At 40.1% G+C, this 26,892-nt stretch overlaps 1 protein-coding gene across 1 annotated transcript; it reads right to left on the minus strand.

Moving 5' to 3' along the window:
• Positions 1 to 4,242: 4,242 nt before the first annotated feature.
• Positions 4,243 to 20,337, minus strand: LOC118390177 (nuclear receptor ROR-beta-like). Its single transcript, XM_035780467.2, has 11 exons — positions 20,011 to 20,337; positions 10,491 to 10,576; positions 10,149 to 10,290; positions 9,485 to 9,910; positions 9,247 to 9,368; positions 8,984 to 9,116; positions 8,172 to 8,279; positions 7,906 to 8,016; positions 7,691 to 7,803; positions 5,998 to 7,550; positions 4,243 to 4,858 (listed from the first exon to the last, which is right to left on the minus strand). The coding sequence occupies exons 1-10, from the start codon at positions 20,015 to 20,017 to the stop codon at positions 7,389 to 7,391; spliced, it is 1,410 nt and encodes a 469-aa protein (XP_035636360.2). The 5' UTR covers positions 20,018 to 20,337; the 3' UTR covers positions 4,243 to 4,858; positions 5,998 to 7,388.
• Between the last annotated feature and the right edge of the window lie 6,555 nt (positions 20,338 to 26,892).

Consider the following 26,892-nt stretch of genomic DNA (forward strand, 5'->3'; position numbering starts at 1 on the left):
ATCGCACAGAAGAGAAACAGGCCAATCAATACAATAGGTTCTACCCCACAGGGTGGCAGAAGTGTTCTTCAATAGTTTTCTAGACGTACGTTTTAGTCTCAAGCACTTTCAGGCTAGTTTTGAGATACATTTTGAGCAGTGGAGGCTGGTGGGAGGAGTTATAGGAGGAATGGCTAATTGTAATGGCTGGAATGGAGTCAAACATATGGTTTCCAAATGTTTTGATGTGTTTGATACCGTTCCATGAATTCCATTCCTCCCATTTACAATGAGCCCGTCCTTCTATAGCTCCTCCCACCAGCCGCCATTGATTTTGAGATACTCCTACCCGAGGTATAATGAAACAGAACCATATTTTTCTATATCTCTGAGGTCTCTCATATATTAAATGGATGGTTGTGTGAATTTTTTTTACTGCAAAAGTGGTTAAATTGATAGATATTGTGGGGTGGACCAAATAAGCTCATGTAACCCAATATTGCTAGTAGCTGTTCAATAGACAACTTCCCAAGTCAAATTTGCTCTCATTCAGTGCTTTATGGTCATGCCTGACAAAAACACATACAGTATCACATGTTTTGTGATGTTGTGGCTATTGTAATCTGCTATAAAACACCCACTAAACTAAAAATGTGCAGAATAATGCCTGGCTGGAGTGGGGTGCGCCACATAAACACATGTAACCCAATATTGCAATCTCTGTTATTGCTCATATGTGGAATACAACTATTCAGCTGTCTACCCTACATACACAAACAAACAGCATTAGAATAGCTTCATGCATCTTGAAAATATAGACCTGTAAACACACAGATAGAATAGGCAGAAATATCAACTATGAATATTTATGATGAACTTCCATTTTTGGTAGCTGTTCAATAGACACACTTCCAAGTCAAATTTTCTCTCTGATGTATGGTCCTGCCTGACAAAAATGCATGCTGTTACATGTTTTTTTAATGTTGTGGCTATTGTAATTGTCTCTAAAGAAAACAAGTGGGCTCAGACATCAAAATAAAATAAAATTGGGTCCAAGGTTCGTTCAAGGATTTTGCATCTTCAGCCCCTAGTCTTGCAATTAAGTCAAAGGTGCATTCACAGACTATCTTTATATTTAGTCTCAATTCCAATATGGCGTCCAAGATCAAATATGGCTGCCATAATAACGTTTGATGGAAGTTATTAACATTTGATGGAGGTTAAATCACCTGCAAATAGGAATTTTGTAAATTAGAGGAATTCTTTTCAGTATTGTGAACAACACTCAGGCCTATAAAGACTGTTGGTGTGAACCCATTTTATTCTGAATCCAAGATGGCCAACATGATTACACTCAAACATCGTAGCCTGCATATAAGTAGCCCTAGTTAATTTTGTATTGTGTTATTCTGTCTTTAAAATGGTTTCATAAGGCTCTTCGTATATCTAGTTAGATTATTTAGAGTGTAACTAGGTAATAGAATATGACCAAGAAGCTTTGGTTGAGAGGGACATAACACAACTCCACACACTTACACATTTGAAGATGATCCCAGGGCTCGATGGACAGTGAAACGGTTGCAGAGGAGGTGGAGCTGGTCAAGCATGGTGCACAAAGGCCACTGTCTCACAGTGAATCCCTAGCCACCATAAACGATCACATAAAGCAAGTTTGCTTCTTGTTTGCCATAAATGCCATATGTCCTTGTAGGGATATTGGTATTACTGCAGGTTCGCAGACCAATGCATGAGTCACCCCAGCATGAAAACAAATTGTACACATGCGAGTCCAGTTTAGCTGTCACATGGGGTGACCAGTCCTGGTTTTTAGCAATAGGTACAGATGAGGACAATACACGCCAACAATTTAGACAACATTTTGATGGAGGACTGATGCTGCTGGAGTGGGCCTATCAATGACATTTCTGGGAGATTTAAGATGGCATTGACATTGGAGAGGTGCAATTCCAATGACATGTGAAGGACAAATAAGGTAATGGCATTTCTTGTCAATTAGTGTCAGGTTGTGTTGGTTCACTATAGTGATCTGCCTTATGCTCTTGTCATATGTGGTTGCTTCCTGCCCATACACAATAATGGTCACCAAGTCAACATATCAAGGGCATTGGTGACATCATTTAGGACCTTTAAGGTTGCAATGACACATCCATAACCTGAGCGGAAACCAGATTGCATACCAGAGAGAATACTATAGAGATCAAGAAAGCCACTCTGTTGATTATTAACACGTTTCCCCAATACTTTTGATAAACAGTGCAAAATAGACATTGGCCTATAATAGTTAGGATCAGCTTGGTCTCCCCCTTTAAATAAAGGACGAACCGTGGCTGCATTCCAAGCAATGGGAGCCTCCCCGGAAAGGAGAGACAGGATAAAAAGGTCAGAGATAGGCTTGGCGATGATAGGGGCAGCAACCTTAAAGAAGAAAGTTTCCAAATCATCTGACCCAGATGTTTTTTGGGGGTCAAGTTTAAGGAGCTCCTTTAGCACCTCAGACTCAGTGACTGCCTGCAGGGAGAAACGTTGTAGCAGGGCAGGGGGAAAAGAGTGAGGAGCATCAGGGATAGTCACATTAGAAGGGGGGAGATGAGAAAATGTTGGACGGGCGAGGAGGCATGGCTGAGTCAAATAGGAATCCTGACTTAATGAAGTGGTGATTAGAGCTCAGCCATGTGCTCATTTTCATTAACAACCACATCATCAGCATTAATGTGCATCACAAATGCAGTGAGCCAGCAGAAGGTAATGTTGGATTCAGGGCAGGCCTCGAATTTCCCGGCAGTATCAATGACTACGCCCCCTAGAAGTTACAGTGCCTTGCGAAAGTATTCGGGCCCCCTTGAACATTGCGACCTTTTTCCACATTTCAGGCTTCAAACATAAAGATATAAAACTATTTTTTTGTGAAGAATCAACAACAAGTGGGACACAATCATGAAGTGGATGACATTTATTGGATATTTCAAACTTTTTAAACAAATCAAAAACTGAAAAATTGGGCACGTTTACCTGTACAAGGTACCACGTTTACCTGTACAAACAGTAGTACACAAGTATAAACACCATGGGACCATGCAGCCGTCATACCACTCAGGAAGGAGACGCGTTCTGTCTCCTAGAGATTAACGTACTTTGGTGTGAAAAGTGCAAATCAATCCCAGAACAACAGCAAAGGACTTTGTGAAGATGCTGGAGGAAACAGGTACAAAAGCATCTATATCCACAGTAAAATGAGTCCTATATCCACGTAACCTGAAAGGCTGCTCAGCAAGGAAGAAGCCACTGCGCCAAAACCCCCATAAAAAAGTCAGACTACGGTTTGCAACTGCACATGGGGACAAAGATCATACTTTTTGGAGAATTGCCCTCTGGTCTGATGAAACAAAAATATAACTGTTTGGCCATAATGATCATTGTTATGTTTGGAGGAAAAAGGGGGAGGCTTGCAAGCCGAAGAACACCATCCTAACCGTGAAGCAAGGGATGGCAGCATCATGTTGTGGGGGTGCTTTGCTGCAGGAGGTACTGGTGCACTTCACAAAATAGATGGCTTCATGAGGATGGAAAATTATGTGGATATATTGAAGCAACATCTCAAGACATCAGTCAGGAAGTAAAAGATTGGTCGCAAATGGACAATGACTCCAAGCATACTTCCAAAGTTGTGTCAAAATGCCTTGAGGACAACAAAGTCAAGGTATTGGCGTGGCCATCACAAAGCCCTGACCTCAATCCTATAGACAATTTGTGAGCAGAACTGAAAAAGCATGTGCGAGCAAGGAGGCCTACAAACCTGACTCCGTTATACCAGCTCTGTCAGGAGGAATGGGCCAAAATTCATCCAATTTATTGTGGGAAGCTTGTGGAAGGCTACCTGAAATGTTTGATCCAAGTTAAACAATTTTAAAGGCGATACACTCAATGAGTATTTGGTAGCATGTAAACTTCTGACCCACTGGGAATGTGATTAAAGAAATATAAGCTGATATAAATCTTTCTACTATTATTATGACATTTCACCTTCTTAAAATAAAGTGGTGATCCTAACTGGCCTAAAACAGGACATTTTTACTAAGATTAAATGTCAGGAATTGTGAAAAACTGAGATTAAATGTATTTGGCTAAGGTGTATGTAAACTTCAGACTTCAACTGTATGTAATACCAATGAACTGTTGTGAAATAATCTAATTTCAAGAGTTAAGAAGTTTCAATACAGGAGTAAACATACAAACAGCATTAACTTACTGTAAAAAGCCTTTTATTACATTCTTAAATCAACATATTGTATCCCCATTGTACAACAAAACTCTTAAATGTGTCATATTAATAATATATTTGAGATATCTTATTCAAATCTATATTGATTTCAATAATAATCTTATAATAGAATGAAAACATGATAAACAGAAGGATCATGACAAAAGACTAACTTTTAGGAGATATTCTTAAAAACATTCTTTTTTTTGTTTTATTACAACTGTCCGACAAAAAGGAGGACACTAAACAGTTGACAAAAAAATTGACAGATAACTATAGAAATAAAGAAACAAAAGATCACGACAAAAACAACACAGGATTCAAAGATTAAAATCTATCTTTCAGTTTCAGTACATTTTAGACCCTATTTCTTCTCCAATTCAAAAGTCCTGTAATAATATTGATATTAGACAGGGGTAAATCTTTGATACTTCTGTGATCAACATTCACAAGAACATGTACTGTACACAGTGATCAAGGTTTAAGGTCTTCTATTCGGTGCAGTGTCTGACTTGGCTAACTGACGAAGACACTGTAGTACAGAGAGCCCAGCTGTCTCCCTGAGTGACTGAGTGGAAATGTAACTGCACACCTTGAGAACTGCCTCCAAAGACAGAAAAAGCAGTTTTAGGTCTACAGATGACACTTTATGAATACAGAACAATCTAAGTTATTACAAAGCATTTACACCTTGTTACAATCTTCTCCCCTGCCTTGCGAACTATAACCTCAAGTCAGTTAATATTAGCTCTGTGTAAAAGTAGAATGTTGTTACGTTGAGAGAACTTAAAGGTCTCTGGCTGGAGTGCTTTTTGAGTCCACTAGGTCATCTACCAGGACTGTTTAGGCCCTCCTAACTGAAGTTGGGAAAGACATTATAGCACAGTTGTAAGCACCCAGAAAACTGTATCGCCCTAAATTCCAACTATTTAATGTATATAGTATGGCGAAGAGCACTGTTCCAGCAGTGCAAGGTGAAAAATCTGATTTTATTTGGACAGAAAGTATCCAAGGCCTGAAAGTGATTGTCTCTTTTTGTGGTAAAGGTATTCAAAGTATTCCACTCTGACCAAACTGTTCACACATCAGCTTGTCTATGTACAAGCTTTGTACTGTGGGCGGTAAAAGATTTTTTAAATCCAAAAAGCCCCTTCAAGAATTGTTAAAAAGTAACATCCTGCCACACCCGATGTCCCTCTCCCAAGATAGAGATGTTAATATAACTATGACTTTCTGGTAGAGATTAATAAAAGGCTGCGCTCATTGAAGACAGAGAGGCAGATTTAGTGTTCTCAAATAAACAGCGAGGGAAAATATATCTGTATAAAATACATATTTTTGTATGTATATCATCATCCTTCAAATTATGACATCTCATATACTCTATAATCTGAATGTAGAAATCCCTAACTCAAGGGGGTAGCTGATGGCTCTGTCAACCCTTTGTAGTGCCATACAGGTGTACTCTCTTAATTTGACCAGTTTCTCACAGCAGGAAAATAATCCTGCAGCAACAGGAAATGTGAATTATGTGGGTTAATACATTTTTCGTTTGGAATTTACCAACTTTATAAGCTTTTTTTAAAACCTTGAATACACTACAATTTGCATTTATTGTTGTGCAGTAAAATTATCTGCGACAACAGTGATCAAATTAAGAGATCACATCTTTATGTGTTTGGGAGGGTGAGGTAGAAGGGGGGTTAGGGTGAGTGGGCATCATTAACAAATCAGCATACCTTCAGTTCAGTCTGAAACTGTAGACTGCTTGAACACACAGGGAGGGCATGAGTCTCCACCTTCCCCCTGCTGGTCAAAGGTCAAACCCCTTTCCCCATTGCAGTTGTTACCTATGTGGGAGCACAACAGGAAAGTGTTTGCCACCGGTTTGTTTTCTTCTCATCATCTGATTCCTTTCTCAACAAAGTCCCACAGATCCCACTTCTGTTAGATACAGGAGGACTATCGGCAGTCTTTGAGTTGGAACCCTGAGATTCTTGGTAGCACGAAAAAATGGTCCGGATCGGGTGGAGGGCTCTTAGATGGTAAGTGCTATTAATCTAATCATTTTTCATACCAGTTCCCCAGAATATGGTCAGGCAGTCTTTGACTGACAGATGAACATTCATCATACTGTCCTGGGGAATCTATTTATCTTTATTTAATTGCCTTTATTTAACCAGGTAAGTCATTGAAAACACATTCTCTTTTACAATAACGACCTGAATTATTCTATATATCTATATAAATCCCTGTGTAATTTTATTTTACATGATTAAATATAAGTGTATACGTAAGGAACGTTTAAAAATACTTTCAAAATACTTCTGTGATTCTCTCTTTCTCTCTCTAAGTGGCATTTGCAAGGGGAAAGGGTAGTGGGACCGAGGTCTTTGATTGCATTTTTAAAAATAAAGTCAAGAGCTCAAAAATATCAGTGTCTGAATGTGTGCCTGTAAAAATACATATATAGGTCAGCATAAGTGCTTTGTTTTAGTGCATGTGTGCAAGTCTGCGTGGATGGTAATAGACACCCTGGGTCTCTGTGTCCATGACTTGCATGCAAAACAAATCTGCCCTACTATCTGTTTGATCTTGGTCCCTTTAAACAGTTTGTTCATAGCATACAAAACTGCAAAGTATGGGCACTACCAAATAAGAAACTAAAATTGAACTGCAATAAAATAAAATAAAGATCTACACAGCAACTCCTCCATGGGGCAGGATAGTAGGGTGTATAGTACACTCTGTCTCAAACCTAGGGCTGTGCTGCATGTCTGGGGTACATTCAAAGACATCATACTCGTTTTACAGAGGACTTTAACTTGAGGGAGATCTCAAGCTCTTTTTGAAAACCATCTGATATTGCGAAATTACATTCTCAGAACCATTTTAGTCAACAACAAAAATAAGTAGCATGCTCATAGTACCCAGCACCTAGTGTTGAATTTCATAGCCTGGACTGGCTTACAGTCCAAGCGACTGAGAGTAGTGTTCCTAAAGTGTAGCGTGCAGGATTTTCACTGAGCTGCTGGTTGCTTCGCTGTTGCCACGTTCCTCTCCCTCTCTACCTCTTTTTCCCTACATCTTTCTGTCTCTATATGAATCACTTTCATATCTGAACAGATTTTTAGCCCATTGTGGAGTCTGGGAAGGTGATTTCACTGCTGAACACCTCGCGGTACAGAGGGGGGAAATTGTATGCCGTCTCTGGGTGGAGGAGACGGAAAAACTTGAGCTTGTCAATGTGGAGATTGCAGATGGACTTCATCATGGGAAGCTTGGACACCATCTTAGAGGTAGAAGAAGAGAGCGAGTGAGACAAGGAAAAAGAGAGACAGAAAATGTGTATTTTTCACATTTCACCCCATACCCACTAACAAAGGCCTGTTTGAGGAATAAAGGAATATATCATCCCCTGCCAGTCTGTACCTTTGCCAGTTTCTCCTCCGATGAGCCACATCTATGTAGACAATGCTGCAGAGAGAGATATACTTTCTCTTGAAGCTTCTGCACCTGTTGGGTGTCTTTCAACCATGGTCGGTCTGGAGGAAAAAGAGAGCGACAACCAAAGTTAGACTCTGCTGTTTTTCCTTCTTACATAATACTTAGTGTCTGAATTAGAGCTGGGAGTGTGAGAGGATTACCTGGTGACAGGAGAACAGCAGCACTGAACAGAGCCATTTCCTCTTCAGAGAGCTGTATACGGCTAAGGCTCTTGGCCAGGTCAAACACGGCACCCACAAGGTCATCACAACCTGGGAGAAAGCAGGGGGAAAAACTGGTGTCATAAAAACAAACGCTTTTTTAAAACGGAAACTAATGAAAGGTTGACCTAGTGTGTGTGAATACACCCACTATGTGGGTGTGTGAATAAATATTAATGATTTGGTTTCATAAAGAGGGGACTCACCAAGAGCTTTGAATGTCTGTGCACTGGCAAACTTGCCATCAAACAGAATAGTGTTGTTGATGGGGTTGTAGGCACGACACATGCGAATCAGAAGCACATCCAGACATCCTGAAGAAGAGATCATAAATATACCACAAAGATGAAGAGGGAGAGATAGAGACAGAGGTAGAAAGGGAGAAAAAGGAAACAGAGGATGCTCCAACATGTATACACAAACAACATTAAATAGAACATGAATTCCATGTTGTCAGTTAATAAAATACATATATTTCATATCATAACAAATGATATGTATTTCAAGAAATTATAAATAAAATAATTTTTCAAATAAATTGTTTTACAATTCAAACAATGATGATGAACAAACATCACATAATGAAAAACCAGCGTGAGAATAACAACTATTTTCTTCAAAATCATTGGAAACAGAATGTGGTCTTTGCATCATATGTTGTTCATTTATGTAGCAACCTCCAGGTATATGCAAAATGTAGTGGCCCTATATGCAAAATGTGACAAATACAGTATTTAGTGTGCACAAATTAGGTGAAATTATTTGTATATGCTAAAATGTAGTCCAAATGCTGGAATTTGTTTTCCTAACTATAGACACACATGTTTTTCAGATATACTATTGTGTATTAATGTTGTAGTACTATACTACAACATTAAGTACTGAGACATGTTAATGAAGTAAATGGATACATGCTCAGGTTGTGTGAACAGGAACTATGCTTTAAGGTCAGAGAAAGCTGAGGCCATGGAAGTGTTATGAAATGCACTCCTCCTATGTCCTAACAGTAGGTACTGACCTGCTTTGAGAAGAATGATCTGGTCATTCTGACAAAGATCCAGGAATCCAGTGATGCGCTTAGCAAACTCCACCACGTACTGGATGGCATTGGTGAGGTGGATGGCACAATGCTGCCACATGACTTCCGCAGACTGAAAGAGAGACCAGAGGGATGCCCATGTTATATATGACATTTGGAATAGCACATAGAGGTGTCAGAGTATATAGGTCACAGAGTACTAGGCCACTGAGTTAATCCTGCTACAGGACATTGATGTTTACCTTGCTCTGGAAGCTGCGTGTCTCCTCAGGGGTGTACAGGGACCAGACAAGTCTCTTCAGCTCCTCACTGCCGTGCTGACTGGTCTCCATGTGAGACTTTACCACACTAGCAGTAATACGCTCTGGAAATGGACAAGTCAAGTATGGGTTAGCTTTCAACCACACTCAATGAAAAACAATCTAGTGATCGTTATATTGACACAAAGCAGATATTGATAAGAGTGACAGTTCCACTTACCGATCTCAAGTATTGAGAACCCCTCGGGTAGAGTGTTGAGCAGCGTGTGTGTGAACAGGCTGGACTCATGCAGCAGCTGGTACTCGTGCTTGATGTGGTGGTTGCCATCTCTGAAGTCCAGTCCGTTCTGTTCGGGCGAACTCTGAGAGGAGGAGCTGCTGCCCCCTATCATCTCCAGATTGCAGTACTCTCTTTCGGCGCCCTCTGGTGTCAGGGGTAGGTCGAACAGCAGGCCATCCGGCAGAGTGGCGATGTCGTCAAGGTCGCTGAGGGCAGCACTGGAGCCTCTGCTGTATGCCCGGCCATGACCTTCGACCTCGGCTCCCACCTCACGGGCGGCAGCTAACTCCTGGGATGCCTGGTGCTTCTGGACCTCAGCGTATAGGCTGTCTCTCTGCTTTTTGGACATGCGGCCAAACTTCACAGCTGTACCAGCAAAGGAGATAAAGAGTCAGTCAATAACCAGGGAATGAATTATGAGCTTATACACCCATATGGAGCCAATATAAAACTACATATAGAATAACAGTGATTTCACACAGTATAAATTAACTCTACACATGGCCTTTCAATAAGACCCGGAGAGCCCTAGCATCCAGTGAAGAGACTGACAGACAGTGATGCCCTCTGGACTGACCTTGTTGTGTTTGTGTTTGACACTCACCATCACGGCTCATGCCCAGGGCCAGGCACTTCTGCAGCCGGCAATGTTGGCAGCGATTCCGATTGGTGCGGTCAATCAGACAGTTCCTCTGCCGGGAGCAGGAGTACATAGCATTGTTCTGCTGGCTGCGTCTGAAGAAACCCTACAAACACACACACAAGCACAAACACCATGAACACAGGTACAGAAGCAAGGAGGGCTAAAGTACTGGACAAGGGCATACAATATATAAATATCTATATTGATTGAATTTGCTGAGGGATGCGAGTACAATAAACTAAAATAGAACACTCAAGTGGAGTGAACAGATTTCCAAGGCACGCCGAGGTTGAGGTCGCTCACCTTGCAGCCTTCACAGGTGATTACGCCATAGTGGATCCCTGATGACTTGTCCCCACAGATCTTGCAGGGTATTACTTCAATTTGTGCTGGAAGAGAGGAGTAACATTTTTATTTTTTTATTATTTCACCTTTATTTAAGCAGGTAGTCCAGTTGAGATCAAGTTCTCATTTACAACTGCGACCTGGCCAAGATAAAGCAAAGCAGTGTGACAAACAACAACCCAGTTACACATGGAATAAACAAACGTACAGTCAATAACACATTTGAACATGTTTGTTTTTATTTTTTATTTATTTTAATTTATTTTTTATTTTTTTAACTTTTATTTAACCAGGCAAGTCAGTGAAGAACATATTCTTATTTTCAATGACAGCCTGGGAACAGTGGGTTAACTGCCTGTTCAGGGGCAGAATGACAGATTTGTACCATGTCAGCTCGGGGGTAGCCTAGGTGGATGTACATTGGATGTACATTATTGAGTGGTGCTTCATACAAGTTGTCCAATAGCTGTTGTTCAATAGTCCCTAGACTAGATAATAAATTCTACTTTGATGGTGTCTTGGGTTGGGATAATTAATCTCTAGTATGACATGTTTCAATCGTCTGGTGATAAGGAGTCTTGTGAATTGTGCCAGAACTGTGTGAGAAAGTGCACGAGAGGTGGAGACATAAGAAACATCCCCATAAACGCTATCAAATAAGGAGGAATAGCCACCTTTTAATCTGTTTCATCGTTATTACCAACTGCCATCGTTATTATGCAAAAGCCAATCTGCAACAATTTGCAGATAAAAAAAACATTCCACCCAAGCGATAAAATATAAAATGTATTCATATGAAATATTGTTTAAATGTCAACTCGTGGGATGAAAAAATTAGAACAATGCATCCTGCCAGAATCTACAAATGGAACACATAGACTATAACTTTAACAGTGTGCGCACAGCCCTGAGCCCTCTCTCCCTGAAACAGGCTGTTTTTTAAATTATGCTGTTTATCTAAGTGGCCCTCCTATGGCCCAGAGTAGCAGGTCAATTGCATTAGCTGGGGTCTGGGGTTATAAAGTTTCACTGGCACTGTTCCTCGTCCAGGGTGAACTAAATGTCAAGAGGTTAACAAAAGCACCAGCTTCAGGACAGTGTCCGATACTACAGAAGATAAAATGGCTACTCTCAAAAAAACAATTTTTTTTTTCTCTGTTTGCTTTGACTGCTGGGTGTGTTGAATGATATTTTCTGAACTACTTTGTGTTACAGTGATGCAAGGCGTTAGGTAACATTTAATTTGCAGGCAGCAACAGTATTAACTGCCCTTTACCAGCTCATCAAAAAAGAAAATAAATAAAGGCAGTGGGGGGAAAAAAACTCTCTCTACCACATCCAGCACTCCTGGCCCCCACCCTCTCCATGTTATATAACTGCTGTCTGGCTTTGCTCCACGAAAACACTCATTCAGAGGAGGTCACCCTAGCAATGCTGTGAAAAGCCAACCCTCCCCTTTTGCTCACATTGGTTCCTGGGAGCATAGCTTTGTCTCTGATATGTTAACTCACATGCCGCTCAGCTGCAGAGCAGTCAGGCTACGAGAGAGAAGGAGCTGTTCTACTGACACACTTTCCCATTCAGCAAGGGGGAGGTACTTCGGGTGGTGGCCTTGCAAGGCATGTTATCCGATTTCTTTCTTTCCTGTTTTAAGTTGGAACCAAATCTGGTTCAATCACTGACAGGGGAATGGAAATGTTCACAGGCTTAAGAAAACAGTCTATGTTTGATAAGTGAAAGATTAATGAGCACTTTAGAAACTGTAGAGTAAATACAGCTGTATTGCCATCCATTTTCCACTTATGTAACACCAGGCAGTACAAGAGTATTTTCAACATACAGTATATTCTGAAGGGGCCCTGGCTGTAACTTACACTGGTACTCAACTTGTGGCAGCATGTCAAGTATTTCAGTGCAGTTTCAGCTGTCCATAAAACTATTAATACCCCTAGCATGGCCACAGAGACCTGCAGGAATGTAATGGGCTGCCTGGACATAGTTACATAAAGTGCTCATGGATTCAACACTTGAAAACTTTTCACACAATTCAAATGGATGACTAATTCATTTGAGGACAATATCTTAATCACATGGAAGTATATGGCATGTAAAGTACACACAGCGCCATATTTTTTTCATTAATTAATTAAACCTTTATTTAACTAGGCAAGTCAGTTAAGAACTTTTTATTTTTACAATGACCATATAGTAGTACGTAGCACTACGTAGCAGTTCAGAATGTCAGCAATGTTTCTGGACATTTTTCATGGGCCTTACATTTCTGGTTTGATCAATGGGTCAGGGACATTTGACCTGTAGTCATGCTCTGTCAAGTTTAGACCAAGGACTATTTGGATGTTACTCTCATAAATACACTCACTCTAGGAAAACAAAAAGTAATAATTATGTAAAAATAAACATTGCACCATGGTAAATACCAGGTAATTAGTGGGCAGTAAAATAAAGTGTTACCAATATGAGTGAGAAGATGATATACAGGGCATTTGGAAAGTATTCAGACCCCTTCCCTTTCCCATATTTTGTTACATTACAGCCTTATTCTAAAATGGATGACATGTTTTCCCCCCTCATAAATCTATACATAATACCCAATGATGACAAAGCGAAAACAGATTTTAAGAAATGTTTGTAAATTTATTAAAAATAAAAAACATAACTTATTTACTTACTTACAGACCCTTTGCTATGAGACTCGAAATTGAGCTCAGGTGCATCCTGTTTCCATTGATCATCCTTGAGATGTTTCTACAACGTGATTGGAGTCCACCTGTGGTGAATTCAATTGATTGGACATGATTTGTTAAGGCACACACCTGTCTACATAAGTTCCCATAGTTGACAGTGCATGTCAGAGCAAATTCCATGAAGTCAAGCCATGAGGTCGAAAGGAATTTTCTGTAGAGCTCCGAGACAAGATTGTGTCGAGGCACAGATCTGGGGAAGTGTACCAAAACATTTCTGCAGCATTGAAGGTCCCCAAGAACACAGCGGCCTCCATCATTCTTAAATAGAAGAAGTTTGGAACCACCAAGACTCTTCCTGGACCTGGCTGCCCAGCCAAACTGAGAAATCGGGGAAGAAGGGCCTTGGTCAGGGAGGTGACCAAGAACCCGATGGTCACTCGAACATCTCTGGAGAGACCTGAAAATAGCTGTGCAGCGACGCTACCCATCCAACCTGACAGAGTTTGAGGATCTGCAGAGAAGAATGGGAGAAACTTCCCAAATACAGGTGTGCCAAGCTTGTAGTGTCATACCCAAGAAGACTCAAGACTGTAATCGCTGCCAAAGGTGCTTCAACAAAGTACTGAGTAAAGGGTCTGAATACTTGTGTAAATAATGTATTTCAGATATTCATTTTGAATAAATTAGCAAACATTTCTAAAAACCTGTTTTTTCTTTGTCATTATGGGGTGTTGTGTATAGACTGGTGAGGGGGGAAAAAACAATTTCATCCATTTTAGAATGAGGCTGTAAGGTAACACAATGTGGAAAGAGTACAGGGGTCTGAATACTTTCCGAATGTACTGTAGGGTACATTAATCAAATCCCATCCTCAATCACAATTGTGATAGCATGAACATTTTCAGACTTTGACAACACTCCTCTCCCACTTAGTAGTCCTCTCTCTCTCTATAGAGCATCTGCAGAATCTGCAGACAATTGTGATTGAGGATGGGATTTGATTAGAGTTTTAGTGCCCTAAAGCAGTTAGTGGTACTGTCAGTTATCGTAGGTCATATATCTTGGAGGTATCTTCTGAGGCAACTCTGTGTCAGTGTGAGTCTCTGCCGGTCAGTTTGCTTGTCCCAGCAGTAAAGACTGTAGTCACAGAGACTTTGCTCTCTTATCTTACTCCAAACAGCTCATAGGGAGTCCAAAGGTCCTATTTACCTTGCACTTTGTATTTACTTGACACATTGTATGTTTAACCTACATTGCATATGCGTTAAGGGTTTAAGGTATATATACAACATAGAACATCTGGTGTGAGGTGCTCTTGTCCTAGAGCTTTATTGCAAGGTGAAGGGGACATTTAGTTGATTAAACATAACCCTCTCTCTGGGCTAGACTGCTGATGGGGCCTACAGTACCTAGCACCTGTTTTCTAAACAGCTTTGTCGATAGTGATAACTTCTCCCTCTCTGTACATCAGCGTGGCCTACCTACACAAAGTAGTATTCTGTGAGAGTGTATGGATGATACAGAGCCCTACTCTTTAAATATGCACAAGAGGATTGAGTATTTCCTCTGTAGAAGTAACAGGAGTGGACTGAGAGTGGACTTAAGTGTGTACGGTACCAATGATGGTGACTGACGATCTAGCCCAGCTACATTAGGTAACAATCAGTGATACTGTGTTAATACTAAATATTGCGTAGGAAAATAAATGAAAATACCAGATTGTACTTTTTTTTTGTTTCCCAAAATGTATACTTTTTTGTTAAATGCTTTTATTTGGTCGTTGCTTTGACTTTTTCATTGAATTTCCACATTTATTCTTATTTTATGGGTGTGGTTTGTGGCGTTTGAAACATCCACTTCTCTTTTGCTCTCTATATATTTTACTCCACTGCCATATATAATTTTGAGTGTAACATACAGTTGAAGTCGGATGTTTACATACATACACCTTAGCCAATTACATTTAAACTCAGTTTTCACAATTCCTGATATTTAATCGGAGTAAAAATTCCCTGTCTTCGGTCAGTTAGGATCACCACTTTATTTTAAGAATGTGAAATGCCAGAATAATAGTAGTGAGAATTATTTATTTCAGCTTTTATTTCTTTCATCACGTTCCCAGTGGGTCAGAAGTTTACATATACTCAATTAGTATTTGGTAGCATTGCCTTTAAAATTGTTTAACTTGAGTCAAATGTTCCAGGGAGCTTTCCATAAGCTTCCCACAATAAGTTGGGTGAATTTTGGCCCATTCCTCCTGACAGAGCTGATGTAACTGAGTCGGGTTTGTAGGCCTCCTTGCTCACACACGCTTTTTCAGTTCTGCCAACAAATGTTTTATATGATTGAGGTCAGGGCTTTGTGATGGCCACTCCAATACCTTGACTTTGTTGTCCTTAAGCCATTTAGCCACAACTTTAGAAGTATGCTTGGGCTCATTGTCCATTTGGAAGACCCATTTGCGACCAAGCTTTAACTTCCTGACTGATGTCTTGAGATGTTGCTTCAATATATCTACATAATTTTCCATCCTCGTGTTGTCATCTATTTTGTGAAGTGCACCAGTCCCTCCTGCAGCAAAGCACCCCCACAACATGATGCGGTCACCCCCGTGCTTCACGGTTGGGATGGTGTTCTTCGGCTTGCAAGCCACCCCCATTCTCCTCCAAACATAACGATGGTCAATATGGCCAAACAGTTCTATCTTTGTTTCATCAGACCAGAGGACATATCTCCAAAAAGTACGATCTTTGTCTCCATGTGCAGTTGCAAACCGTAGTCTGGCTTTTTTTATGGCGGTTTTGGAGGAGTGGCTTCTTCCTTGCTGAGTGGCCTTCCAGGATATTTTCATATAGGGACTCGTTTTACTGTGGATATATACTTTTGTTCCTGTTTCCTCCAGCATCTTCACAAGGTAATTTGCTGTTGTTCTGGATTTGATTTGCACTTTTCGCATCAAAGTACGTTCATCTCTAGGAGACAGAACGCATCTCCTTCCTGAGCAGTATGACGGCTGCGTGGTCCCATGGTGTTTATACTTGCGTACTACTGTTTGTACAGGTAAACGTGGTACCTTCAGGCGTTTGGAAATTGCTCCCAAGGATGAACCAGACTCGTGGAGGTGTACAATTTTTTTATGAGGTCTTGGCTGATTCCTTTTGATTTTCCCATGTCAAGCAAAGAGGCACCGAGTTTGAAGGTAGGTATTGAAATACATCCACAGGTACACCTCTCTGAAGCTTCTAAAGCCATGACAACATTTTCTGGAATTTTCCAAGCTGTTTAAAGGCACAGTCAACTTAGTGTATGTAAACTTCTGACAACTCTGGAATTGTGACACAGTGAATTATAAGTGAAATAATATGTCTGTAAACAATTGTTGGAAGAATTACTTGTGTCATGCACAAAGTAGATGTCCTAACCGACTTGCCAAAATTATATAGTTTGTTAACAAGAAATTTGTGGAGTGGTTGAAAAAAGTGTTTTAATGACTCCAACCTATGTGTATGTAAACTTCCGACTTCAAGTGTATCAATCTGGATTTCCCTGACAGGCCTGAGTGGTATACTATAAAGCACACTAGATCTACTCAGGCTTTTAGAAAGCTAGACAGCTTCAGTTAGCTTCACATTCCAGGTCAGGCTTCATCCGCACTATGAACGGTGGATATTGCTCATCTGCCTGCCGCTAACTCTAGCAGGCTTGTACTGTAACTGCTCGTACATGTCACACATGGCTAGCCGAACTCCGAACTCTTCATTGAGACAATGCTGAAACATCAATCAATGGGCGAGTCAGTGCCACATTTTAATTTGTGCCGAGATCAAAATGAAAGGTTATCTTGCAAATTCAGCAGGCTATGGTGTGAAACAGGCTTTTAGAAGTGCCGTCTTTATTTTAACTTTATATTATATACTGATGGCAGCATTACAGCAACATGGAGGAAGCAAGTGGAAGGGGAAGAGGGTAGGGAACTTGTTTGTCTGCCATATATTAAAGATACAAATTGGATGCTATATACTGTATATATGGAGCATACAACAATCTTAGCTCTGCATATTTTCCTGCAAAGAGACAGAATCTTAGATAATTATTATGGTATTCTCCCCATGTACCTTATTTCGAGTCACAGGTTAAGGAATGGCTTAAAAATCATAACATTTAAAATTGGGTTGTGTTGGTCGATGATTGTGTTGGGTGATGATGGCAGTGTTGGGTGATTTGGAATCAGTCAACAATATAATAATACTCTTAGGAGAAAATGTCATCTATAACTCACAATCTGTTGATACTATGCGATTAGAAAGGTTCAAATTTCCTGTAAGACATCACAGCACATTTGAAAAATATATGGCACATGGAAATCAAAAGAGGGTGGTCTACAGAGACGGGAGGGATAGGCCGAGAGCAGCTGAGGGTTGGGAATAAAAAGCACATGATTGGTAATAGTTATTACTGAAAACACTATATACTGTATAATGTAGACCGGAGATGTCTGAGTACTAGCTATCCAAAATATGTCTGTATAAAAAATATATATACATCTTTGTTATGTGAATGCTGTTAAAGTACCATGTATGTAAAATGCGTGTAAAATGTATATTTAACAAAAAAAGCTGTAAAAACAAACATTTTAAACAAATGTACTTTGTCCTCTGCTTTGGACACCATATAATTGTGTGTGCTCATCCCCCCCACTGAAACATATTTAGGGCTGTGCTACAACCACATTTCGACACATCATATATAACTCCATGTCTTTACGACTCTGCTCCCAAACAAATAGTCAGACTGTACTTTGGGCCAGCAGTTTTTCATTGTATGTAGCCTATAGCCTTAATCTGAGGTCCGTTGTTTTTTTCCTGGCCAGGCAAAATTCCCAGCACTGGTCTAGTTATACTGTATAGGGAGTCAAAGGAGGATGAATCAACTAAGCAGGGCAAGAGTTAAAGCTCCAGGGAGTGGAACATTAGCAACCAGTTGTCAGAGAGAGGCACCTTCACACATTCTGTAGCCCCACTGTGAACATCTCCTGACAGATAATGACTTTGAGCTTGATCAACAGTGCACTTGGGAGCAGAGAGATGCCTCCACTGCTCTACTTTGTATTTGATCCCTTGCTAAAACTATGCACTACATGGCTGTAGCACTTCAGACAGTGTGGCAGACAGAGTTCTCTTCTCACCTAGGAGAAGTGCACTTCATAAAAGTCATCACTACAGTGGCTGCATCCATTAAGTTTACAGTGGTCCTGCCATTGGCACCTGGGGGACCATGCATATCCAGAGGTGTGGATCACTGGAGAGAATGAGAGCTGGGAATTTCATAATATATCCTATTACATTAGCAAGCAGTCCTTAAAAACAAATGGGTGACAGATTCTGGTTGATTTAATCAAGTAGCTAAACTCACAGTGGAAACAGGGTGAGGGCTGAGAGGTGAATGTAGGCTACTGGTTGTTGCTACCCATTATTAATGATTGATGATCTTTCAGTTTATGTAAATAATTTGCCATAGAAATATGATACAAAACAATCTGTTAAACACTGATAGGCTACACAGATATACATTTTTTAAACAATGTAGCAAATAATATGTGGACTATAATAAACTTTATTGGTTTAATTTTCCTTGTTGGCAAAAGTTTACTTATGCATCAGCAAAGTCTCTGTTGTTGACACACAACCCGCATTGGTTTGTACATGCCAATGTCCTCAGATTGAAGTAGTGGCTAATGGATTGTTTTAGAAATTATTATTATTATATATTACGATACCCCTCAGAAACCATGCCTCCACAGTCCCCACCAATCCTGCACCACTTCGCTGAATGCTGTGTAATCCTCAATGACAGAACTAGGTCAATGGAACAGTGGTCTCTCTCCCACAGTCCTCCATGCCGGGATGAAGAAAACAACAACGCGCCCTCAACACGCGATATCAAACACCCGCTGCGCACCACCAATTAGAACTGACACGAAATCAGCACTCACGAGTTGAGGGGTTGGGAGCATTTTTTAATATTTGTATTATTTTAATATTATATTATAAAATATGTTTAAGTTCATTATGGCCAACATAGTCACTCCGCAAGATAACCTATAACCTACCTAGTATCTAGGCTACATGCAGAATGGCAAACTGAGCTGAACAAACATAATCTCTGTAGGCCTAATAACAAATAGATTACACGATTATATAATGTTTTTCGTGAAAGCCATTTCAATCACCACCCCTCTTACATAACCAAAAACGATTGCTGCCAATTGCTGGCGAAAAAAAGTAACTACATCGAAATGATTATTGTACATCGAAATTATTCTTGTCATCCTACATGCAAAGACAAACAGATCACCCTCGAAGTTTATCTGCAGACTGATTGACACACATTTACATGTCATATATGTATAGTCTAAGCCTATGGGAAACGGCCGCAAATATCCATGCAAATAGATATATACTTAAACTTGAATTTGATGTATTTTTTAAAAATGTATCTGATTTTTAAGTGCAGTGGTTTTAAGTATCTAAATACGAGAGTACTGGGTTATTTGTCTTAAAGCATGTCATGGTCAAATAGTCCGTTGAAGTTTATCTGAGATCTGTGTCGTCGTTCATTGCCAAGCGCGCCTGATTTCAACACGCGCACTTCAGAGCTGACTGTACAGTAGGCTACTTCAAAGTAATGCATCCACCACAATTTACATTATTCCCATACAAAACTTTAACGAGCAAAATAACATATTTGTTTAAGTATTATTAGAATAAACTTACCTCTCATTTTCTTGCTGTATTAATTTTTAGTCATAAATCTCCAGGTAGGCGAATGAAAATAAAATGGAGGAATATAAACAAGCTTTTTCGCTCCAAAAAGGAGCAGTTGAATAAAAAATAAAACAAACTCTCATATGTTTTCTAATAGCTGGTCTGTGAAACAAACAAAATAGCAAACGAATAGATTATTAGTAAGATTTTTTCCGTATTTACTCCGTGTAGCATAAGTATTCTTCCTGTAATTCAGCGTGGACTGTACGCAATAAAATATTGTAGCTCCTGGCCTTCCCACTTCGTTCCTGGACAAGAGCTCAATGTCTTTTTTCTCTCACTGCTGTAACCTACTTTCGGCGCGTGGACTCACGTGCTCTCGCTCCACAAGCTCCGCCTCTTGCGCCGTCAGCTGTGCGCGCGCCTTTCCGCGCGCTTAAATGAGCATGCGTGGGAAAGTGTGGCAGTGTGTCACAAGAGCAACATCGTGGGAAATATTCCTCCAAAGCAGACTGGTTCTAGGGTTTTCTTTTCCTCGTTAAAAGATTAATAGATGCTGTGATTCAAAAATATATAAAATGTATGTCTCAAATATACCTAAGCACTAAGGTGCTCTGATTGTGGGTTTTGCTTTTTTCTCCTCTCACTAAAATAAGGCTATTTTGTTATCAAATAGGTTGTAGGTTGTAGTTCTGTATTCATAAATCAAACCTGTCTAAACTCGTCCTATTGCATTTACTTTAATACATTTTAAATATCAAATGTATAATTAATTAACTAGCCTATACTTTTCTTCAGTTAGAAACTATGAACCTATTCATTATAAAACAGCATTATGCATCCATTATGGAACTCATATGAAGACTGAAAAGGTTGAACATTTTGGAAACACTGGTAGTTTACTACAACGTTATTAAACGCATAGAATAAAAATCCATATAGTTCAATGGCCCTCAGAGACAATTGCTCAGCAATATGCAAAACAACATATATAATATGTATAATAAACCTTTATATTAAATATGATTTATTGTTATGAGCTGCATAAAACATATATGTTATGTAGCACACAATATTACTGGAAAAGGAATAAACATGTTGCTTATGAGATTGTATAATAACTTTGTTATATAATATTCAATTAGATGATCCCTTATTATTTACAGTGGTACCCAATTGTCATACTTGAGCAAAAGTAAAGATGCCATAATAGAAAATGACTCAATTAAAGTGAAAGTCACCCAATAAAATTCTACTTGAGTAAAATTCTAAAAGTATTTGGTTTAAAATACAATTCAGTATCAAAAGTAAAAGTACAAGTATAAATCATTTAAAATTCCTTATATTAAGCCAATCAGACTGCATCATCATAATTGTCTTTTTTTCTTTTTTTACGGATAGCTAGGGGTACACTCCAACATTCAGACATCATTTACATATGAAGCATTTGTGTTTAGTGAGTCCACCAGATAAGAGGCAGTAGGGATGAACAGGGATCTTCTCTTGAGTGTGTGAATTAGACCACTTTCCTGTCCTGCTAAGCATTCAATATGTAAGTACTTTTGAGTGTCAGGGAAAATGTATGGAGTAAAAAGTATATAATTTCCTTTAGGAATGTAGTGAAGCAAAAGTAAAAGTTGTCAAAAAATATATAAATTAAAGTACAGATACCCCAAAAAACTACTTAAGTAGTACATTTTTTGACTTAAGTACTTTACACAATTGATTATTTGTATTGGATGAGGCTGCAGGTTTATGCATTCATTGTTTTCTCCACAGATGCTCTTTAGAGGATTATGAAGTAAAATATATTTTTATTTTTATTTCACCTTTATTTAACCAGGTAGGCTAGTTGAGAACAAGTTCTCATTTGCAACTGCGACCTGGCCAAGATAAAGCATAGCAGTGTGAACAGACAACACAGAGTTACACATGGAGTAAACAATTAATAATACAGCTTACAGCTTACTCCAGTTACTGTTTACTCCAGTTACACATGGAGTAAACAATTAATAATACAGCTTTTTATTTTGTTCTCTCAATTTTAAATAAAGTGAGGGATAAATGCTTTACTTTAAGATCAAATTATCATTGCATAAAAAGGTATGTGGTTAGGCCTACATTATGTTCTTTAAATTCATATCTTATTATTATTCCTAATAAACATAATTGGTTCAATTCACAAAAGTGCATTATTTCAAAAATCTCCCATTAAATGTTCTGATCAAAGCTCATTGCACTCTGCATAACACTTAATATGCTCAGTTGAAGTGTATGTGTCATTAATCACCAAAGGAGAGAACCTGACAATGAATTTATGTGTGTGCAGCGAGCTAATGAAGCCAAGAACAATAATAATACTGGTGATGAAAATAGAAAGGTTGTGAGCAATGGTATGACATGCTTAAATGACATAACTGGTAAGCCTAGTTATTAAATGAGAGGAGAGGAGAGATCAGTAAGTAGGTTAGTAGAACAGCACTCAAGCTGACAGCTCTCCGTTCACATCCCTCCCTCCCTCCCTCCCTCCCTCCCTCCCTCCCTCCCTCCCTCCCTCCCTCCCTCCCTCCCTCCCTCCCTCCCTCCACACACCCTTTTCTCTCATTTCCTATCTACAACTCCAGTTACACTCTGCTTTTGTTTATCCTATGGACCAATTGAGTTGCTTTGCGTCTGCTCCTTTTCTATGCTTTTCAATATCTGCATTTAACTTTACAAACATGCACATCTTAACCCATATTGTGTTCTGTATCTCAATGTCTCTTGCATGACCCCTAGTACGTCAGCCTGTTTGCAGGAGAACAGCAAAAACACTCGTAAAAATCCAAATGGGATTTTATTAGCGCAGAGTGCTTCCTTTGCAATGCTTACATTTACATTTACATTTAAGTCATTTAGCAGACGCTCTTATCCAGAGCGACTTACAAATTGGTGCATTCACCTTATGACATCCAGTGGAACAGCCACTTTACAATAGTGGATCTAAATCTTTTAGGGGGGTGAGAAGGATTACTTATCCTATCCTAGGTATTCCTTAAAGAGGTGGGGTTTCAGGTGTCTCCGGAAGGTGGTGATTGACTCCGCTGTCCTGGCGTCGTGAGGGAGTTTGTTCCACCATTGGGGGGCCAGGGCAGCGAACAGTTTTGACTGGGCTGAGCGGGAACTGTACTTCCTCAGTGGTAGGGAGGCGAGCAGGCCAGAGGTGGATGAACGCAGTGCCCTTGTTTGGGTGTAGGGCCTGATCAGAGCCCTACACCCAAAATATCCAAGATGCTTACAAACACAGCCGTGAAGAAAATACTGCAGAAATGTCTGCATTCTCCTCTTTCTAAACTTCTCCTTGCTCCTATTTTTCATGTCTGTGTATGTTTTCTATCCTGTCTGAATGATTCTTCCTTTTCATCCTTCTTCCTCGGTTACGTATTCTCCGCCTCTCGTCTCTCTTTCTTCTGCAGCGACAGGCCAGGTGTTGCTGACGCATGCCAAATCTTACAACGCCTGGATAGGTATTTTAAATATTGCTAACCACATCATATGTTACAGCAATTTGGCAGTTGATGACACAGTCAATGACATGGCATGCAAACATTGATTGATGCATGCCACATCTGAGCAGGGGAACGTGACCATAGTCTCTATCCTGCATTCACTGGTTTCGTCACTGACCCCCTGACCCGGAATCTTATATAACCACTGCAATGCCTTAACAACACACAGGCATGTAGGCCAAAGATCTCCAGATTATTACATCATAGAGGAAGAGAGAGAAAAATAGGGTGGGAGAGAGATTACAGCACATTGCGAAAAAAGAGAGGGAGAAAGATTGCAGCATACAGAGAGAGGGGGGGAAAGATGGAGAAAAGAGAGAGGGATTACACCACATAGAAATAAAGAGATTTAGAATTATCACAGCATAGATAGAGAGAAAATGTGGTGGAGGGAGAGAAAGAAAGAAAATAGAGGGATGGAGAGAGATTACAACATATAGAGAAAGAGAGAGAGAGCTTATACCATAGAGAGGGAGGTAAAGAGGGGTAGAGGCAGAGGAGAGAACAAATAGATTTAAGAGAGAAAGAAAGATGATAGAATATAGACAAACAGAGAGAAGAGATTGCAGCATGATACAAACAGTGATTTCAATGCAAAGGTATATATGAAGTGCAAAAGGTTAGATGTGTGCTTTGACAGAGCACAGAAGATGAAGTGAGTCTGGAGGAGGACTAGAGGGCTCCCCGCCACCCCACAGTGGATAAAGCACTGGAGTATTTTAGGATCCCGCTCTCTGTACTGTAATCCTCTCTCCTCCCCTCTCCCTCATCCTGCTCAACCCCCTCTCTTCTCCTCTTTCAAATGCACACTAATCCATTACTGTTTCTCTAACGGGCCTGTCATCTATTTTGTCCCTGCCTATCCACCACCTCCTCTCATCGACTCTGTCCATTCTTTCACACCAATAGATAAGTGAGCCAAACTCCAGCACAGCCACGCGGAAATCCTTTTTCACCTCACTGGCCAGGCTATGCCTCTCCTCCACAGCCAAAGGGTTTGTGGGTCATCTTAGAAACAGGAATGAGAGTTGGGTGGTGCATGCTTTGGAGGGGAGCCTAGCGATTTCCGTTAGCAGCTGTCGGTCTCCAAGATATCAACAATGAGTTTTCCTGACATTCATATGGGTTTTATCCTTGTCAAAACGATCCATATTATTTTTATATTGATGATCTCGTCTGGCAGGCGTGTTGGGATGGAAAGCAGACAATTAAAAATTACATTGATGACATCTGTGCCACTCTACCACGTTTTTTATTTGACCTTTATTTAACTAGGCAAGTCAGTTAAGAACAAATTCTTATTTATGATGACAGCCTACCCTGATGAAGCTGGGCCACGCCCTATCACAGCCAGATGTAAAGCAGCCTGGATTTGAACCAGGTACTGCAGTTTATGCCTCTTGCACTGAGATGGACCACCGCGCCACTCGGGAGCCTGACCCCCAGACTTATTTGTGTGGCAGGCCGTGTGTCAGTTTGCTTCTGCTCCATTTTGATCAACATCAAAACGAACATTTACTATACATGGGACTGACTGTTTGCTATGAGAAGAGTAATAAGAAAAATACAAGTCTTTTGAGGGTCTGGGAATTCTTCCATTTCCTAAATTGGTGGTGAGATTGGTGGTAAAATGTCCATTATGTCACGTTCTGACCTTTATTTCCTTTGTTTTGTCGTTATTTAGTATGGTCAGGGCGTGAGTTGGGGAGGGCAGTCTGTTTGTTTTTCTATGATTTGGGGATTTCCATGTTTCGGCCCAGTATGGTTCTCAATCAGAGGCAGGTGTCATTAGTTGTCTCTGATTGAGAATCATACTTAGGTAGCCTGGGTTTCACTGTGTGTTTGTGGGTGTTTGTTTCCGTGTCTGTGTTTTCCACCACACGGTACTGTTTTGGGTTTCTTTCATTCCACGTTTATTGTTTTTGTATTCAGTTGTTCATGTGTACTACTTCTTATTAAAAGAACCATGGACACTTACCACGCCGCATATTGGTCCTCCGATCCTTCTCGCCTCTCCTCTTCGGAAGAAGAGGAGGAAATCCCTTACACATTATTTGTTGGTTGAAATTATTCTCTTCCAAATGGTAAAGTAATGCTAATGCTAAAGAACTATTCTGATTGGTCTTGGCTTGGTTCTGGTCCTTCTGGGTTAGGCCTTCCATTGTCTCAGTCTTTTTTAACTCAACATATTGACTCATTGACTAACCCCTTGTTATTTTCAATATTTCTTTCTTCCTTTCTTTCCAGTGCTATCTAATAGCCATGTCATTAATAAACAAATGTGGCGCTATCAACCTATAGCATTTTAAAGAGATATTGGGCGCACAAATTTCATTATAAGTTGAAGTCTTTCTGGGCAGTTATTCTCCTTTCTCCTACCTCTGGGTTCCCTCAAATGATAATATTGCCTAACATCCAACAAGGTACCCAGGCATCCACTCTGTCAAAAACCAGAGAGAAGAAGTCAATGAGGAGGTCAAGTTTAAGGGCCACAATGAAATGGGCAAGTACCAGGAAATATGTCAGCCATCCCAGGGGTCAGAGGTCATGCTTTAGGCAGGGGGCCAGGGAGTTGGTCTTGCAATAGAGTACTGTGGAGAAAAAGAGAGAGGGAGGTAGAAAGGAAGGGAGAAAAAAATTAAAGCGTTAGAGAGTGAAGAGAGAACCGAGTGGACAGCCTGTTGCTCTGAAGAAGATACTGAAGCTCGATCTCCTCTTTCCTGCAGGTTTCCATGACAATGGCCAGGGCACCGACCCTGTGGCCTGGCAGTAATGAATCATCTGGCTCGAAGGTCATCTAGCTGAGATAGCCACGTTTGTTTTCGTATCCTCAGAACAGATTACATTTTTATGAAATGCCAATGCCATTTATCTTCCTCTCTGCCAGCTGCCAGCTACAGATGAGAACAATATCTAAACTGAGTGACAAAGAGCAAGACACACACTTGCTATTGACTCACTGCATTAACACACAGGCAAACAGGCTCACCCATACAATGAACAGGAATATTACACTGAAAACAGATGTTAAAAATATAATTATACATTTAAATGAAAATATACATTGGATTTTGTTGCACAGTACAAGTTACAAAGAGTAGGTCTCTGTATGATCTCTTAGCACTTTCTTAAGTTTTTGTTGTTGTTCAATGGAAGCTTGTCCTGATCCATCCATGACAAAGCGCTGGCAATGGCCTCATGGTAACATGGTGATGGGAATTTGTTTATCTCAGATGACTCAGCATGATATGACATTTATGACTGACCCACTTACCAAGATGACATTCATACTCACTGTGAAACATACTGCAAAAAAAACACATTTACAGTGCCTTGCAAAAGT

Source organism: Oncorhynchus keta, chromosome 1 (assembly GCF_023373465.1).
Source record: "Oncorhynchus keta strain PuntledgeMale-10-30-2019 chromosome 1, Oket_V2, whole genome shotgun sequence".
Lineage (NCBI taxonomy): Eukaryota > Metazoa > Chordata > Actinopteri > Salmoniformes > Salmonidae > Oncorhynchus > Oncorhynchus keta.

Excerpts from the sequence above, each read along its gene's own strand:
- LOC118390177 (XM_035780467.2), bottom strand. Across the intron at positions 10,291-10,490 it reads TCACCTGTGAAGGCTGCAAG|GGTTTCTTCAGACGCAGCCA; the intron begins GTGAGCGACCTC and ends GTGTGTTTGTAG. Across the intron at positions 8,280-8,983 it reads GATCATTCTTCTCAAAGCAG|GATGTCTGGATGTGCTTCTG; the intron begins GTCAGTACCTAC and ends TCTCTTCTTCAG.